The following is a 14,850-nucleotide window of genomic DNA, read 5'->3' as shown; positions in this document are numbered from 1 at the left end:
ACACATCAGTTCCTACTCGCTGACCTTTCAGCTTCTTCAGAAATATAGGGACCCAGGAGTGCTCCATTTGCAACTATCTGTATTGCATATGATGGTGTGATTAACACATAGCATCTCACACCCCAAAAAGCACCTGTAGCACTCCCTCCAGTGTCCAAGCTGCCCAGCTGCAGTTCTGCAACTCCTAGAGAGAGTGCCAGGTTTTGGACTGTAAAAGCATGATGACTAGATCCACTATGGTGATTCTGGCATGCGATGTATTTTTGCTGTTCTCTTCATTGAATTTGTGATTTACTATTTGAGTTTTTCTACTTTAACAACTACATTTTCACACAGTGACACCATTGTCAAATATTGTTGTATAAGTTCTGATTCAGAAATATCCAAGAATAAAATAACAACAGCTATTCCCTTGGGAAAATTTAAGTTATATCAATGACTAATGCACTCTCTTCTGATCTTTTCTTAAATAAAATACATACATACATTTCTAGTGTGTAAAGTCAGAAAGCTAAACATACAATACACACACACTCCCCCTTGGGAACAGTTGTACTACAATACTGCTATGACAACTGAATCAGTTAATGTCTAAAGAAGCATTTCTCAAACCGTGCCCCAAGATGCAGTGCCAAGAGCTGCTATATAAAAGCCAGTTCCCTTGGCACAGGTTTGGAGATTGTACCTACAATCTACCTGACTTGGGGATACACAATCACATCAATGTGTTAAAAGCTCTGAGAAGTCTTGCATTGAAAAACCTTCCCAACATTGATGACTCATGATTTCTAAGATTATTTGACCTAGGAACTTTTTACCCTGTTGATGGCAGAACTCATTTTGAACAACGGTCCAAACTGTACACTACCTAGCCAGATTGGCCACGAGTTCAAATTTGTTAAATGAGGCAACATCTGCAGGGGTGTCCAATCTTTTGGCATCTCTGTGCCACACTGGAAGAAGAGGAGTTGCCTTGGGCCACACATTAAATACATTGTGACACATGATCACAAAAAAATCTCATAATGGCCCTGGCTGGTGTGGCTCTGTGGATTGAGTGCCGACTTGCAAACCCAAAGTTCGCCAGTTCCATTTGAGGTCAGGGCACATGCCTGGGTTGGGGGCTGGGTTCCCCCCAAGTTGGGGGCATGTGAGAAGCAACTGTTTCTCTCTCACACAGTGATGTTTCTCTCTCACTCTGTCTCCTTCCCTTCCCCTCTCTCTAAAAGTAAACAATTTTTTAAAAAATCTCATAGTGTTTTAAATATATTTACGTTTTGTGTTTAAATATATTTATATTTTGTGTTGGGCCCCATTCATAGACATTCTGGGTTGCATGCAGCCCTTGGGCCACAGGTTGGACACCCCTGGGACCTTTGGAGATTTTACATTAAAAAACTAAATGGCTGCCTTCCTTGAACCATGGATGATCTTTTCTGATTGGCAACGGCTGGCTGCCTGCTTTGGAGGGCAAGTATACTCTGATACCACAGTGCTCCCAGACCCCTCTTGTTCCAGGTCCCAGGCTGGGACAGCCTTGCAAATTTACGCAGTACCTTGTGAGCCCTTCAGACTGGATCCTTGCTCCCAGGCTGCTGGGGCCAGCAGTGTCTCCAGGTGGATGGAGGGTGGGGACAAACTGAGAAACACTCCCACACCAGGTCTGTTCTTCACCAGGATGGGTGTAGCCCAGGACACAGCCCCAGCATATAAACCTAGCAGGAGTTGCCCCTGGCTCCTTTCTGAGGCTGCAAGTAGATAGAGTATGTATCCTTCCTAACCAAAGCCTTGCAAATCCACCCTTGCTTCTGGGACTCTGGCTTCACCACCCCCAGCCCCAGCCTTGCTTACAGAGTCAGGAAAGACAAAAGCTGCTCCAGCCCTGCAAGCCCTCCCAGTGAAATCTTTCCTGTTCTGCTTTGGGCCCTGACCTGCCCTCAGCCAGCATGGAATAAGACTTTGCCCTCTCAGACCTACTGCTTTCAATCCTCTCTAAACATGAAATTCCACATGCAATTTTTTTCTTTTTTAAAGCAATGTTAAAATAACTGTTGCTCTGGGACAATGAGAACCATGAGACTATTCATGTTTCCTATTTGGTTTTGGCTGCAAAGTGGCCCAGCCACAGGCAGTGTCTTTCTCATGGCAGGATTAACTTCTCTCTCTTTGCTCCATATGTCCAGTTTAAATGTAAGGTCTGTTTAGTTTTTTATATTTATTTATTATACATGCTATAAGCTACCTCAAACCCCTTGTGAAACAAGCCTGCACATTTATGGTATCATTAGCACCTGGACAAGAGTCCCTCAAGCTGATTGATTGATACATTTACATTCCTTTTCTTTATCCAGTTCCAAAATAAACTTTTCAAGGAACAGGGGCCTGGTGCCCACTCTGATAAAGCTGAGCTGACCTTACAGTTTACCTGCAAGGCTTCCTAACTCACCTGGTCACGGCAGTCACTTGGGCAAGTCCTTAAATACACAGCTACAAGGTCCTTCCCCAGAGACCCTCCAGGTACTCCAGGTACGGGTGGGCCCAGAGATCTAAATGTTTAACAAGGTGGGGGGGGGCAGGTGAGTGTCAGGGTCGGGTGAGTCTGGGAAGCACTACACTATATGGATAGCCCAACGATGTTTCTGAAAATCACAGGGATCATTTCAGTCAGTCAAAGGTTAAGTTGGAAGGTCCCCAGCACCAGGAGGCCGGATCTCAGGCGGCCGCCAAAGTCCTCAGGGTTTCCTTTGCTTGGAGCCCTCTCCCAGCCACTGCAGTCCGCAAGCAGCTACCACCGTGACTTTTGGAAAACTGGGCCCCTGGATCCAAGTTTGTAACAGAAGTGGCAAGGAAAATGAATGTGTCCCTTCGGGGTGGTTAAGCCGCAGAGACGGTGCCAGGCGCTGGCCGGGCACTCTCTGCAAAGGGTTTGTGCAAGGTGCGGGCCTCCCGGGACTCCTCTGCCACAGCAGTAAACTTGGCCAGACCCGCAGCAGGAGCCCACAGTACACTCCCCTTCGGTCCTGGGCCAGACGCCAGACCTCAGGCCCCAGCTGGCACTGCAGAGCAAGAGGAGGCGCTGGACACACGCTCCAAAGTTCGGGGACTCGGGGACTTGCTGCTACACCTGAGCCGTTTACAGGGCTGAGGCAGGTGTTGGACGGACAAGGCCCGGAGACAGGGCTGCCAGCCCCCAGCCACAGCTGGAGAAAATCGGTGACACACGCACAGTAGCAGAGTACAGAGGTTCTCAGCCCGCGGCGCACTTGCGCGCCAGAGAGTTACCTTTGGGTGCTCGCAGGTGTCCTCTCCAGTCCTTGCAGCAGCACAGCCCCATGGCAGCTGCTCCACCAGCTGCCGGCACCCCCGGGCTGCGTGTCCGAAATCCGCCCGCGGGAAGTACCCAGCCGCAAGCAGGGCTTCGCGCAGAACCGCCACCCTAGCCTCCCTCGCCCTCACGCTCTGTCTGGCCCCGAGCAGCAGGCAACCCAGCTCCGGGGACGACCCTGCTAATCGACGGGAGAACGTGCTAATCGCTAGTCGCCGGCCGGGCCACCTGCCTGCTTTTATCTCCACGCGCATGAGCTGCCCAGCCCGGCTCCTTACGCTCGCAGGAGCTCTCCCTACGACCCGTTACTCTCCAGGGCTGCCAAGCTGCGCGCTCTGGAGGGAAGGCCAGGGGGCGCTGTGAGAGCAGGCGCCGCCTCGTTTTCCTCCTCTGCCCTAGGAGAACCAGCGAGGGGGTGGGGGCAACACTGACCTGACCAATGCCCTCAGACAGGAAAGAAAGGTGTCCTCGCACGTCTTGGGCGCCTCCCGGCCCCCATTCTCTGACCTCAAGGGTGGTTTACTGGGTGTGTACCAAGGCCACCTTGCTCTTGTTTTCTCAGCTCACCATCACACTACGGAAAAAGAGACTGTATGCCCAGGCAACCCCCATCTTGGTTGTGTGACTTCGGGCAAGTCACTTCCCTTCTGAGGCTGTTTCTTCTCCTGGGAAGTGAGAGGAACAACACCGTTTCAGATGTCGTTTACCACAAATTAAAGGTTTGATGATATCAAGTTATTTAAACACTTTGTGCTTAGTTCCCCCAGCTATAAGAAGGAGAGGATCGTAGAACTGCTTTATTTGGATCCTTCTGAGGATTACCTGAGACTGAGGTGTATACAGCTGACCCTTGAGATGGATGGGTCCACTTATAGCTGGATTTTTTCCAATAAATACGTATAGTATTGTGAATGTATTTTCTCTTCCTCGTGATTGTATTATTCAATACATAAGTATGTAATACGAGATAAATACAAAATATGTGTTGATCCACAGTTTAATGTTATCAGTAAGGCTTCCTATCAACAGTAGACTTAGTACTTAAGTTTTGGGTGAGTAAAAAGTTATAGATGGATTTTAAACTGGGAGGGGTGGGTGTCTCTAACCCTCACATTGTTCAAGTTTTACATATATAAAACATATATATATACACACACACACATACATATATAAAACTTAGAACACAACTGGCATATTGCTCAGTAAATGTAAATTATCATCTTGATCAGGTGTTTCTGAGGTCTTGGACAAATGGGTACTTTTGCCACGACGATGTTTTTGGTGCAATTATGTTGGAAGGTGACACACGAGCTGCTTATTGAAACTAAAAATACTAATATCCTGGGACCAAGCAATTCCATTTATCATTATGTACCCCACAGAAATATTTGCCCACATGCCCAGGAAAACATGTACAAGGCTATTCATAAGTAAAAGAATTATCAAATATACTGGTGTTTTCAGAAAACTACTATCTCACTGGAGGGAGCTGGAACTGAATGTTTGAGATCTGTGGATTCGCAGCATTTATGCAAAGCATAGACCCACAAAATCTTCCTCTGGTCTTCACCTGTGCTGGACACTGCCCTAGGCACTAGGGCCTAGAAGATACATGGGAGGAAAACGAGACCAAGAGTGGTTCCCTGTGGGTAGAAGGTGAGTGACAAGAATGGATTGGAGGTGAGTATAAGGAGACTTTATGTTCTTATAGTGGTCTAATTTCTTAAAAGGGAGGTATATTTAGATAGTATTGTATTAATTAAATAATCAAGTGAGAGAAAGTAGAAGTGTGTAGCACAGGGTAGAGTTCTTAATACCAGGTTCTTTCTCACTCCTCTAGTTCCTGGGATCTCCTCCTGCCCCTTAAACAGGGCAGTGATCAACCTTTGATGCCTTTTTGGCTTAACTGGGATTTTCTCCCTTCTACCTCACCCCAGTCTCATATTGGGTTGAGGTAGAGGGGGAGAAAGTGGGGAGGAGGGTGCAGAGGCCAGGCCAGAGGAAAAGGATGCCTGGAGCATGGAGCAGAAGAGTTAAATGGCCTGTGGAGAGGAAGGGAGGAAAGAATGATTTTATCAGGGAAGAGATTGTCCTGGGAGTTAGTCGTATTCAAAGGAGATTAACAACGGTGGGGCCAATTTCTGCCTCCCTGTCCTTTAACTCTCCAGAAAGACCAGGGTGAAGCTTCTTTAGGGAGAGAGGAGGCCTGTCCTACACTATATCTGGAAAGAAAGATGTTTTCAATTCATGACTTGTAGGCGGGGGTTACAAAGAGGGAGTAACTAACTAAAAACAGAGAGACCTGACTTCTGGTTGCTGCCAAGTAATTTTAAACAGTTTTAGCACCAGGCAAGATGTCTTAGTCACAGTGGGCTTAATGAGGCCCCAAGAATTCCAAGCTAGAGCCTGCATTCAGGGAGAGCATGTGAAGGGAGCAAGCCCCAGGGTGATTGTCCAACGGCCAAGTCCTACATTTGGAAAGGAAGATTTAAAAGAAAACATCACAGTGGCCACTGTTGGCTGTTGTTTATCTTCCTAAAAGGAAGTAGCAAAGCGGGATCATTTCAAATGAGCCTGTTATAGAGGGTTAGCACCTTCACTGAACTGTTCAAATATACTTTGGGATACTCAACTTTTCGAAGTGGCTTTAAATATCAATTCCCAGGGCAGTTTGGGAGTTAGAAAGCAAGGCAAGAGCTTCTTTATTATTGCTTTTGGTTTCATACAGTTTAATTCCTGATTATACACTGTCTTCCTATAGTTTTCTAGTTGTGAGTCTGTTCCTCAAGAAAGAGGGAAAATAACATTCACTATATGCTTCCCATTAGGCAATTCATAAATGCTGTTTACCTCAGTTAGCTACAGGACAAACCCATAAGGCAGATGACATTAGATTCGATTTATAGAGGAAGAAATTGAAGTTCAGGGAGGTGAAAAGACTTACCCAAGATGAATGAAGTGGTAAATGGGAGAGCCAAGATAGATAATAGATGAATGGATGGATAGAATTTCCCCAGTTAGGTGTAGTAATAAGCTGCAATTGGAAAAGCACCTACTGAGCATGGAATTTACCTGAAAAAGCAAACTCTCTGAACATAGCCATGCCCCCTGAATTGATCATAACTCAAAACCATCTTGAATTGAACCAGATGTCAGGATCAGTCAGTGCTACAAGGCTCTGGTTGAGCTAAAGCCACCCAATTCCAGAAGAGTGACCAGGGAGGTGGGGGCCTATGAGACATCTTCCTGAGCTAGAAGGCTGACATCCTGTATGCCACAGGGAAACAGAGCCCGAACAAGTGGGGGTGGGTATCCTGTGAGTGGAATGGACTACAGGAGGAGGGCAAATGTCAGCTTTGGAAGATGAAGGCTGTGTGGCTACTACCCCCTGCTTCTTGATTCCATTTCTCTGGGAGATCCCAAATTTGGTGGTAAGGATATGGGGTTGTTTCTAGGGAGGCCACCATTGTTACTGGGATCCTGGCCCTTCCACATATGCCCAAGGCACTTGAGGGGTTCGCTTAGGAGATTTAGGATGTGGCCTTGATACCCCTCTGCAGGAGTCTGGTGCTCCTCCTTAGACATACCTATGGTACCTTCATGGCATCATCTCAAGGTGTGAGTTCAACCCTGGGAAGCTCAAGGGGAGGGTAAAAATAGGGACATAGCATCTTAGTCGCAGCTGTAGCTTTGGAGGATATGATGATCATTCATTCATTCATTTTTTTATTCATCTGTACACCACACAATGACTGAACACAACTGAACACCTGAGAAAGCCTAGGGCCTGAGCTCTGAGGAGGCCTGGAGGGCATCCTGGGATTTCTAGAGACAGTGACCCACTGACAGAGGAGAGATCTTGGAGGTGAGAGTTGAGCTGGAGATATGAGAGTCCAGCACCAAAAGATAACCCGTGTGGCATGAACACGTGTGGATGACCTAGAAATGATCCTTCAATGGGCATTATTCTGTTTAGGAGCTTGATTTAGGGATAGGGAAGAACACCAGGCATTTAGGGTAGGGGGCATGATGCTGCCTGTGATTCTGACTGGTCAGCCTGGCACGAGAGTGAAGTGGGAACTGGAAAGGGGCCACCAGGAGCAGAGAGAAAGCTAAGAAACAACAGATAAGCCAGGTGAGAGATGTCCCTAATCACCGTAGATCAGAGGAGATAGCACTCAGGTGGAGCTGTGTACTAGCAGGTACTCACATATCCCAGTTCTCATATCCCATGTGGTTCTGTCTCCTTGAATCTGGCTGCCCTATGACTTGCTGTAACCAATAGAAGGTGATAGAAGTGGTGCTGGACAGTCTGGGCCCATGTGCCAAGAAGGCTTGACAGCTTCTGCTGTTATCTTCCATGTAAAGCCATTGCCTTGTGAGCAGGGGAACTATTCTGTGACTATGTGCCCTGAGAAGTCCAACCTAGCAATGTGGAGATGCCATGTGGAAAACTGAGGTCCAGGCTAGCAAGTGCTTCTTCCAGTCACGTGACTGAAGCCATCCAGGGAATCAATCCTCCAGCTGACACATGTAAAGCAGAACCAAGCTGTTCCTGACAAGCCCTGCCCATATGACAGAACAGTGAGAAAATGAAATGTTTAAATCACAAAGCTTTGGGGTGGTTTGTTATGCAGTAACACGACTGAAATGTGGGGAGTGATACACAATACTAATAGCTAACTCTACCTGGCGCTGATGGTGTGCCAGGCTAAGAGATTGACATCCCATTAGAATTGAAAGCATCCCTATGTGTTCAGTAACATTATTATTTCCACTTTAAAGAGGGATACTGAGGCACAGAGAGGTAAAGTAATTTGCACAAGGTGACATGGCTAATTAATGGCTGAGCTCAGAGTGGAAACAGGCCACCTTGCTTTAAGCCTGTGTGCTTCATGACTCTGTGGTAGATATTTTGGAGGCAAAAGGGTTAGCACTTGGTGATGAATTCAATGCCTCATAGGTCTGAGGCATATCTGTAGGTGAGATTTGTGGTAAAAAGACAACCCCTGTGGTATGCTGGATGGCATCTGGCAGATAGGCTTTGTGAGGTTCATTGCCGTGCTAGCTTTTTGTACTAATGTCTGTTTCATGTCAGCCCTGGCATCTGGTGAAGGGAGGTTCTTGAAGATGGGAGTTATAGAAGAAGTTTATAGGCCCCTTATTATAAGCCTACCTCATGTTGGCACTAGTATCTCACAGGTACTAGTTCACAACAGCCCTGTGCTGGTGATGTCATCACGCTTACTTTACAGTTAAGAATATGGATACTCACCCAGGCTATGAGAGCTCTCAAAGTCACATAGCGGGTAGGTAAAAGAGTCTGTACTTGAATCTGGGCAGTCTGACCCATGATAGTGCTTTTCTAATGGCCAGCCCCTGTTCTCTGCCTCCTGGAAGTGAGGGTCTCCATCAGGGCCTGCCTCCCTCCCCGTCATCCACTCCTATCATCATAGATCTGATCTTTGTCAGGACTGGGGCCAAAATCCAGTGTGTGTACACACCACACAAACAACATCATAGACACACAGACATTCTGGGAATGGAAGACTCTATATTTTAAAGCAACATCTTCATTTTTTACGGGAAATCTGAGGTCCAAAGGGCCTAGATCCACTCCACATCAAGTATTTCTCAAGGCCCTAGTATGTATCAGGCACTGAAAGGTGAGTTAGTGAATGTCCAGTCAACTTCAGTTTTCACTCTGAAACAAATAGACCTATAGAAATGTTCAATGAAAAAGGGGCCTCTCAGCCATCTCTCAAAATATTTTGTGCACTTTCACCACATTGAAAGCCAACTGATTTGGATTTAGATATCTGATTAAACAGGTTAATAGTACCATAATATCCCTCATCAAAAGCCTTGTAGTTGCTACTTTACACACTCATGGTTTGATTTTTTTTTAATGAAGTATATGACTCTGGGGGAAGTATAATCTGAAACAAACCCATACTGCTTATGCTGAAAAAGGTTATGGATCTCATAAGAACTTTTTCTTTTCTCTTAATGAGGCTTAAGTCTCATTTTCCCTTTTCCATTGGCTACCAGGAAGCTCAAGAAAAATTTAAAGTTTGACTTTGGCAAGTGTGAAGGCCCTAAAGTAGGCCTTCATGTGCTTTGCTTCCTAATTTTGCTTTTCTACCTTTATTTGCATTGTCTCAGGTCCTTAATAACACAATAGAAATGTATGTGTTATCTCTATTTCATTCTAAATGTCCTCATTAGAAGCCATTTCAAATACTTTGTGAGTAACATAGGAATATAAATAAATAAATGAATGTAATACAGTCTACTTTAAATCAGGGATTACTAAACTTTTACTAAGGGGCAGGTAGTAAACAGATTTAAGCTTTGTGTGCCATACAGTTAACTACCTAACCTGGCCCTTTTACTGTGAAATTGGCCTCAGACAGTAAATAAATCAAGGGGTCTGGTTGTATTTCAATAACATTTTATTTTGCCCTGACCAGCATGGCTCAGTGGGTTGGGCATCATCCTGCAAAGCGAAAGGTCACTTGTTCAATTCTCAGTCAGGCACATACCTGAGTTGCAGACCAGGTCCCCTGTTGTGGGCATGAGAGAGGCAACCAATTGATGTATCTCTCATACATTGATGTTTCTCTCCTTCTTTTTCTCCCTCCCTTCCCCTTTCTCTAAAAATTAAATAAAATCTTAAAGAAAAAAATCTTTATTTACCAAAGCAGGTAGTAAGCCAGATCTGGCCTGTGAGCTTTTCATAGTTTCCAGCCCTCTGTTTTAGAATTATAGAGCATGTGGAAGGTCTTGGCTTAGAAAAAATGAATTCCCATCTCTAAGATTCTTAGTTTCCACTTTTGGGTGATAGAATGAGAAAGACAGCTACACAAACAGTCTGGATAGTTGGCTCTAGAGAGGAGCATGCAGTGCCGGGAGGGAACAGTCCTGGACATAGCAGGATCTGAGGTCTGCCAGTAACAGCCCATTCTCCCCACACTAGCCATGATACTCCTCAGGGAGGGGGTACTGGGGGTAGTGCCTCAGAGATGCAAGGCCAGCCAGGTTCCCCAGCTCTGGCCAATGGGCCTTCAGCTGCTGTGGATGTTATTCATGGAAGGAATGTGTCTGTAGCTCCAAATTCCCATAGAGAAAGACAAGAGGAATCGCTGGGGAGAAATTCCTGGGCCACATTTTTCTTGCTGTTCATATGGCCTGAGGCTGTTGAACTTGGCCAGGCTGCCCAGAGAAGGATTTTACAAAGCCCATTGTCCTTTCCCAAAGTTTCCCCCCCACCCCTGCCCCTACCTGCTTTTTCTGCCTGCCTTTCTTTCCTCTCTCAGTCCCAGGAGAAATGCAGCCTGGGAAAGAGCAAGAGGACACAGCTATGGTCTTGAGGACCTTTGCTCCCTGCCCAACAAGGCCTGAGGTAGCTGAGGCAGCAGCTCCTGGAGGGAGGTGGGCACTTCCCAGTGGCTGTGGTGGCATAAGGCCTTTCCATGAACTATTGGGGCAGGGGGCAATCTCAGCTGCTTGACCAGGAGTCACCAAGCAGGAAACTTGCTTCTGTAATAAGAGCAACACATATTGAGCACCTACTGCTTACCAAGCACTATTCTGAGCTTTCTACATGTAGTGACTCATTAATTTCTACAAGAGCCCTATTACAATCCTCGATTGGGAAAATGCAGCTCAGAGCTGCTAAGTGACTTACCTGGGGTCTCACAACTAGGAAGTAGAAGATACAGGGTTTGAACTGAGGTGTCTGTCCGTAGTGTGACTCTTACCTCTCACTATCAGTATATGGATCTCCACAAGTCAGCGGTCCACTTACAGATATTGCCCCAATGGTATGCCTCAGCAGTTTTTGCAAAAATTCAGCATTTGCATAGTTAGGACCTACACCTTTGAAGGCTCCCAGCATCCCCATGTACCACAGAAGATAAGACCCTCTACTATGAGCGAGGCCCACCTGGTGTCTGGTCCACTTGGCTGAGGGCTCAGCACTGTGAATTGGGGGTTAACCAGTTCTCCTTACTTTTGTTACCATTGTTGCCTCAGCTGCTACCAGAACAGGGACCTCAGTTACACAGTGAGTCTTTGAGTGTTTGCAATTGCCAGCCCCCAGGTTTGGTGGTGTACATACATACACTTACATACATTGTATGTCACAGACACTACAACCCTAAGACTGATTGCTGATAATCCCATATCGTAGATAAGGACATGCACACATTAATCAAGTAATTAATGCTTGCTGCTGTAACAAGCTGTAAACAAACTTTCAGGGGCTTAACCTTGTAATGATTCTTTCTTATTCATGTTGCCATCTTGTGGAAGTCAGCCTGAAAGAGGAGGAGGGAGGGGCCTCTGCTCCATGCTGTCGCTGAAGCACTCAGGCTCCCTCTAGGGCCACAGCATCTTCCTCTGAACCCTTTCCATCTGCTTTGTCAATGAGGGAAGAAGGATCAGGCTGATCTCAGGGAGTTTTAGGGGCTACGATTAAGGCTACATCAGCACTGCCACCCATATTCCATTGTCCCTAGTTCAGTCACATGACCCATCTTACTGTGGCGAGGCTGGGAAATGGAGTCTGTCTGTACGGCCATAGGAATAAGAACCATTTGGCTGCCACCCTGGGGTTTGGAGGGGTGTGGTGCTATGAGGGGCTACTGGGCCATGAGATGCCCAAGCTTGTGTTTTGCCGCCATGCTACCTTGACTGAAACCAGTGCCAAAGCTGTCTGAATGGAATTCCAATTTCTGCCGTCCTGAAAGATCCCCAGTCCTTCAATGGGGCAATAACTGGGGCTGAAGTTCTTGAAGCACTGTGAGGTTAAACTGGACACTAAGAAAAGCTAAGAAAAGGGCTTGACACATAGCAAGTTTCCAACACCCTTCCCTTTCTTAGTGGTGTTGTGGCGAGGGTGCTTGGCAGGTGGAGGGCAGGCCTGGGAGGATTTCAGCCCTTAGCAGAGGTGCCAGGGCTGGGTCTACACATGGAGCATGTATGCTTGCTGCTGCCACCTAGTAGTCAAAGGAGAAAAGGCAGGGCAACTGGCTTCCCACTTCTAGTTCTCCTAGGCAAATGTCTAGAAGGCTTCTCTCCACCTTAATGCCCAGCAGCCCGCTGAACAGAAGCTGACCTTGGCCATGACTAAAGTGCAGATGCTGGGATGGGTGAAGTTTTGTTTTCCAGGGTTTTGCTGTGGAAGCAGCAACTCCTCCAGGACATTCTGCCCAGGCCTCAGCATTCTGCTCAGTCGGGAGGGCAACCTGCCCTCTGGGCTATGACTGTGGATTCCTTTACCCAGTCACTCCTGCAGGGTTCTGGCTGTCCCAGGATGGTGGGCTTGGGGCTGGCGGGCTTGGGGCTGGCCCCTCCCAAGCTAGCTTTGGTAATGGCAGTGAGATTACAGCTGTGTGGGAATGGGCTGCTAAGTACCATGGAAATATCCCTAGGGGAAGGAAGATGGCCACCAAGTCTCTCCAGGGACACACAGCACATCCAGCACATGATTTTCTGCCTGAGGAGAAGGTCCATAGGTTTACAGTGTCCTGATCTGTCAGATCACACACACAAACACATGTGTGTACACAGAGACACCCCCCCACTCTGTCAGAACACATACACAGAGACACACATGTGTGCACACACATAGATATACACAATTTATAGGGGTGAGTTGGCTTCAGATGGCCTGGTTAGACCCCATTGTAGTGCCTAATAACTCCCCGGGACCATTGTTCCTCCCTCCCCTCATTTCTCAGTGCCAGGTAGGGCTCATTAATGTTTACTTCTACTTCAACTTCTACCACCTCACTCAGCACCCTTCCTGCAGTCAGGCCTTGGGCCACCCAACATGTATCCTAACACCAAATTCTAAGATGTATTTTCAGACTTTGGATCCAACCCAGCAAGGGGTCATGAAATGAACTCAGAGAGTCTTGACCAGTGTTCTTAAAAATGAGATAGAATGACATAGACTAGAAAATGCTAGTGGTTATCTCATGTAGGAATAGGACAATTTCACAAAACCTTTGCTTCATTCAGTGTATGCTTGGGTCCTAGGTTGTGATATAATGTTCATCTCTTTTTAAGAAGTGTGAAAACACTGTGGCAGTGTGTCCACCTCATGTCTTCGAGAAAACTTGGGCTCCTTGTGAAAATTAGTCCACCAATTTCTCCACCTTTCCCAATTCTGACAAATCCCATCTGCTGCAAGCCAACCAAGGGCACAGCCTTTGCCAGCCACTCAGATTAAAAAAAAAATAGAACCCACCACCGACAGCTACAAAAGGTCCTGTTACAAACTGATCCCAGGACACTGGCTGCTTACTGGTCTGGCATTTGTATATCCAAGAGGGCCACCTAAGTGACCCTTCACAAAACAAAGAAGGTCAGCTTCTCTCAAGAAAAAAAGAAAAGGAAAGGAAAAGAAAGGGAAGGGAAGGGAGGGAAAGAAGAGAAGAGAAAAGAAAAGAAAAGGAAAGAGCCCTCTGCTCTGCACATTCCTTTAGTGCAAGCTCTCACAGGGCAGGGCTGGTCTGACAGCATTTTGACATATCTTCTGGATTGTTCTTTCCTTCTCAAACATAGTTCCTTCAGTAGTTACTTGTGGGGCACCACTCTGTGCCAGACACAGGAATCCATAGACTGGAGCACCCTGCTGGATGTACCTTCTCAGCCTGGGGCCTGTGATGTGTGATGCTTACTGGAGGATCCCACGTTCGGTTCCAGGCCTCTTCCTCTCAGACAATAGTGCTGCCCATTGTGGGTGTGTTCCAGCCTAGCCCCACCAACTCCATCTCTGTCCCAGGCCTGTCAAGAAAAGTGGGGCTCTTCAGAATGCCTTTGTTCTCCTTCCTTCCTACATTGGAGTGAGAGGAAGTTCTCACATGTATTGAGTACCTGCTAAGTACCAGGCACTGCTCTATCCCACCATCCCTGCCAAGGCCCATCGAGGTCATTATTGTCACCATCTAATGAGGCTCAGGAAGATGAGGTGACTTTCTTTTTTTAAAAACATATTTTATTGATTATGCTATTACAGTTGTCCCATTTTCTCCCTTTCACTCCCCTCCACCCTGTACACCATCTCCCACCCATATCCCTCCCTTTAGTATGTCCATGTGTCATACTTATAAGTTCTTTAGCTTCTACATTTCCCATACTATTCTTACCCTCCCCCTATCTATTTTCAACCTACAATCTATCTACTTATTGTCTGTACCTTTTCCCCTCTCTCCTCCTCCCACTCCCCTGTTGCTAACCCTCCATGTGATCTCCATTTTTGTGATTCTGTTCCTGTTCTAGTTGTTTGCTTAGTTTCTTTTGGTTTTGCTTTAGGTGTGGTTGTTAATAATTGTGAGTTTGCTGTCCTTTTACTATACATGTTTTTTCTTTATTTTCTTTTCTTAGATAAGTCCTTTTAACATTTCATATAATAAGGGCTTGGTGATGATGAACTCCTTTAATTTGACCTTATCTGAGAAGCACTTTATCTGCCCTTCCATTCTAAATGAAAGCTTTGCTGGATAGAGTAATCT

General features: G+C 46.4%; 1 protein-coding gene across 2 annotated transcripts in view; it reads right to left on the bottom strand.

Annotated features, from left to right (window-relative positions):
- The window catches only part of ARHGAP22 (Rho GTPase activating protein 22), a 162,831-nt gene that overhangs the window by 68,040 nt on the left and 79,941 nt on the right, over positions 1-14,850 (bottom strand). The window contains exon 1 of one of the 2 annotated variants that reach the window (XM_045842032.1): positions 3,283-3,624. The exons of the other annotated variant lie outside the window; for it this stretch is intronic. Coding sequence (XP_045697988.1) covers positions 3,283-3,334 — 52 coding nt within the window. The 5' untranslated portion in view covers positions 3,335-3,624. Of the gene's footprint in view, positions 1-3,282; positions 3,625-14,850 lie in introns of those variants that run through there. 2 annotated transcript variants of the gene reach the window in all.

Source organism: Phyllostomus hastatus, unplaced genomic scaffold (assembly GCF_019186645.2).
Source record: "Phyllostomus hastatus isolate PE091 unplaced genomic scaffold, TTU_PhHast_1.1 phas_contig_38, whole genome shotgun sequence".
NCBI classification, from domain to species: Eukaryota; Metazoa; Chordata; class Mammalia; order Chiroptera; family Phyllostomidae; genus Phyllostomus; species Phyllostomus hastatus.
Note: the sequence above shows the minus strand (reverse complement) of the source record. Positions and strands in the feature narration are given on the sequence as shown.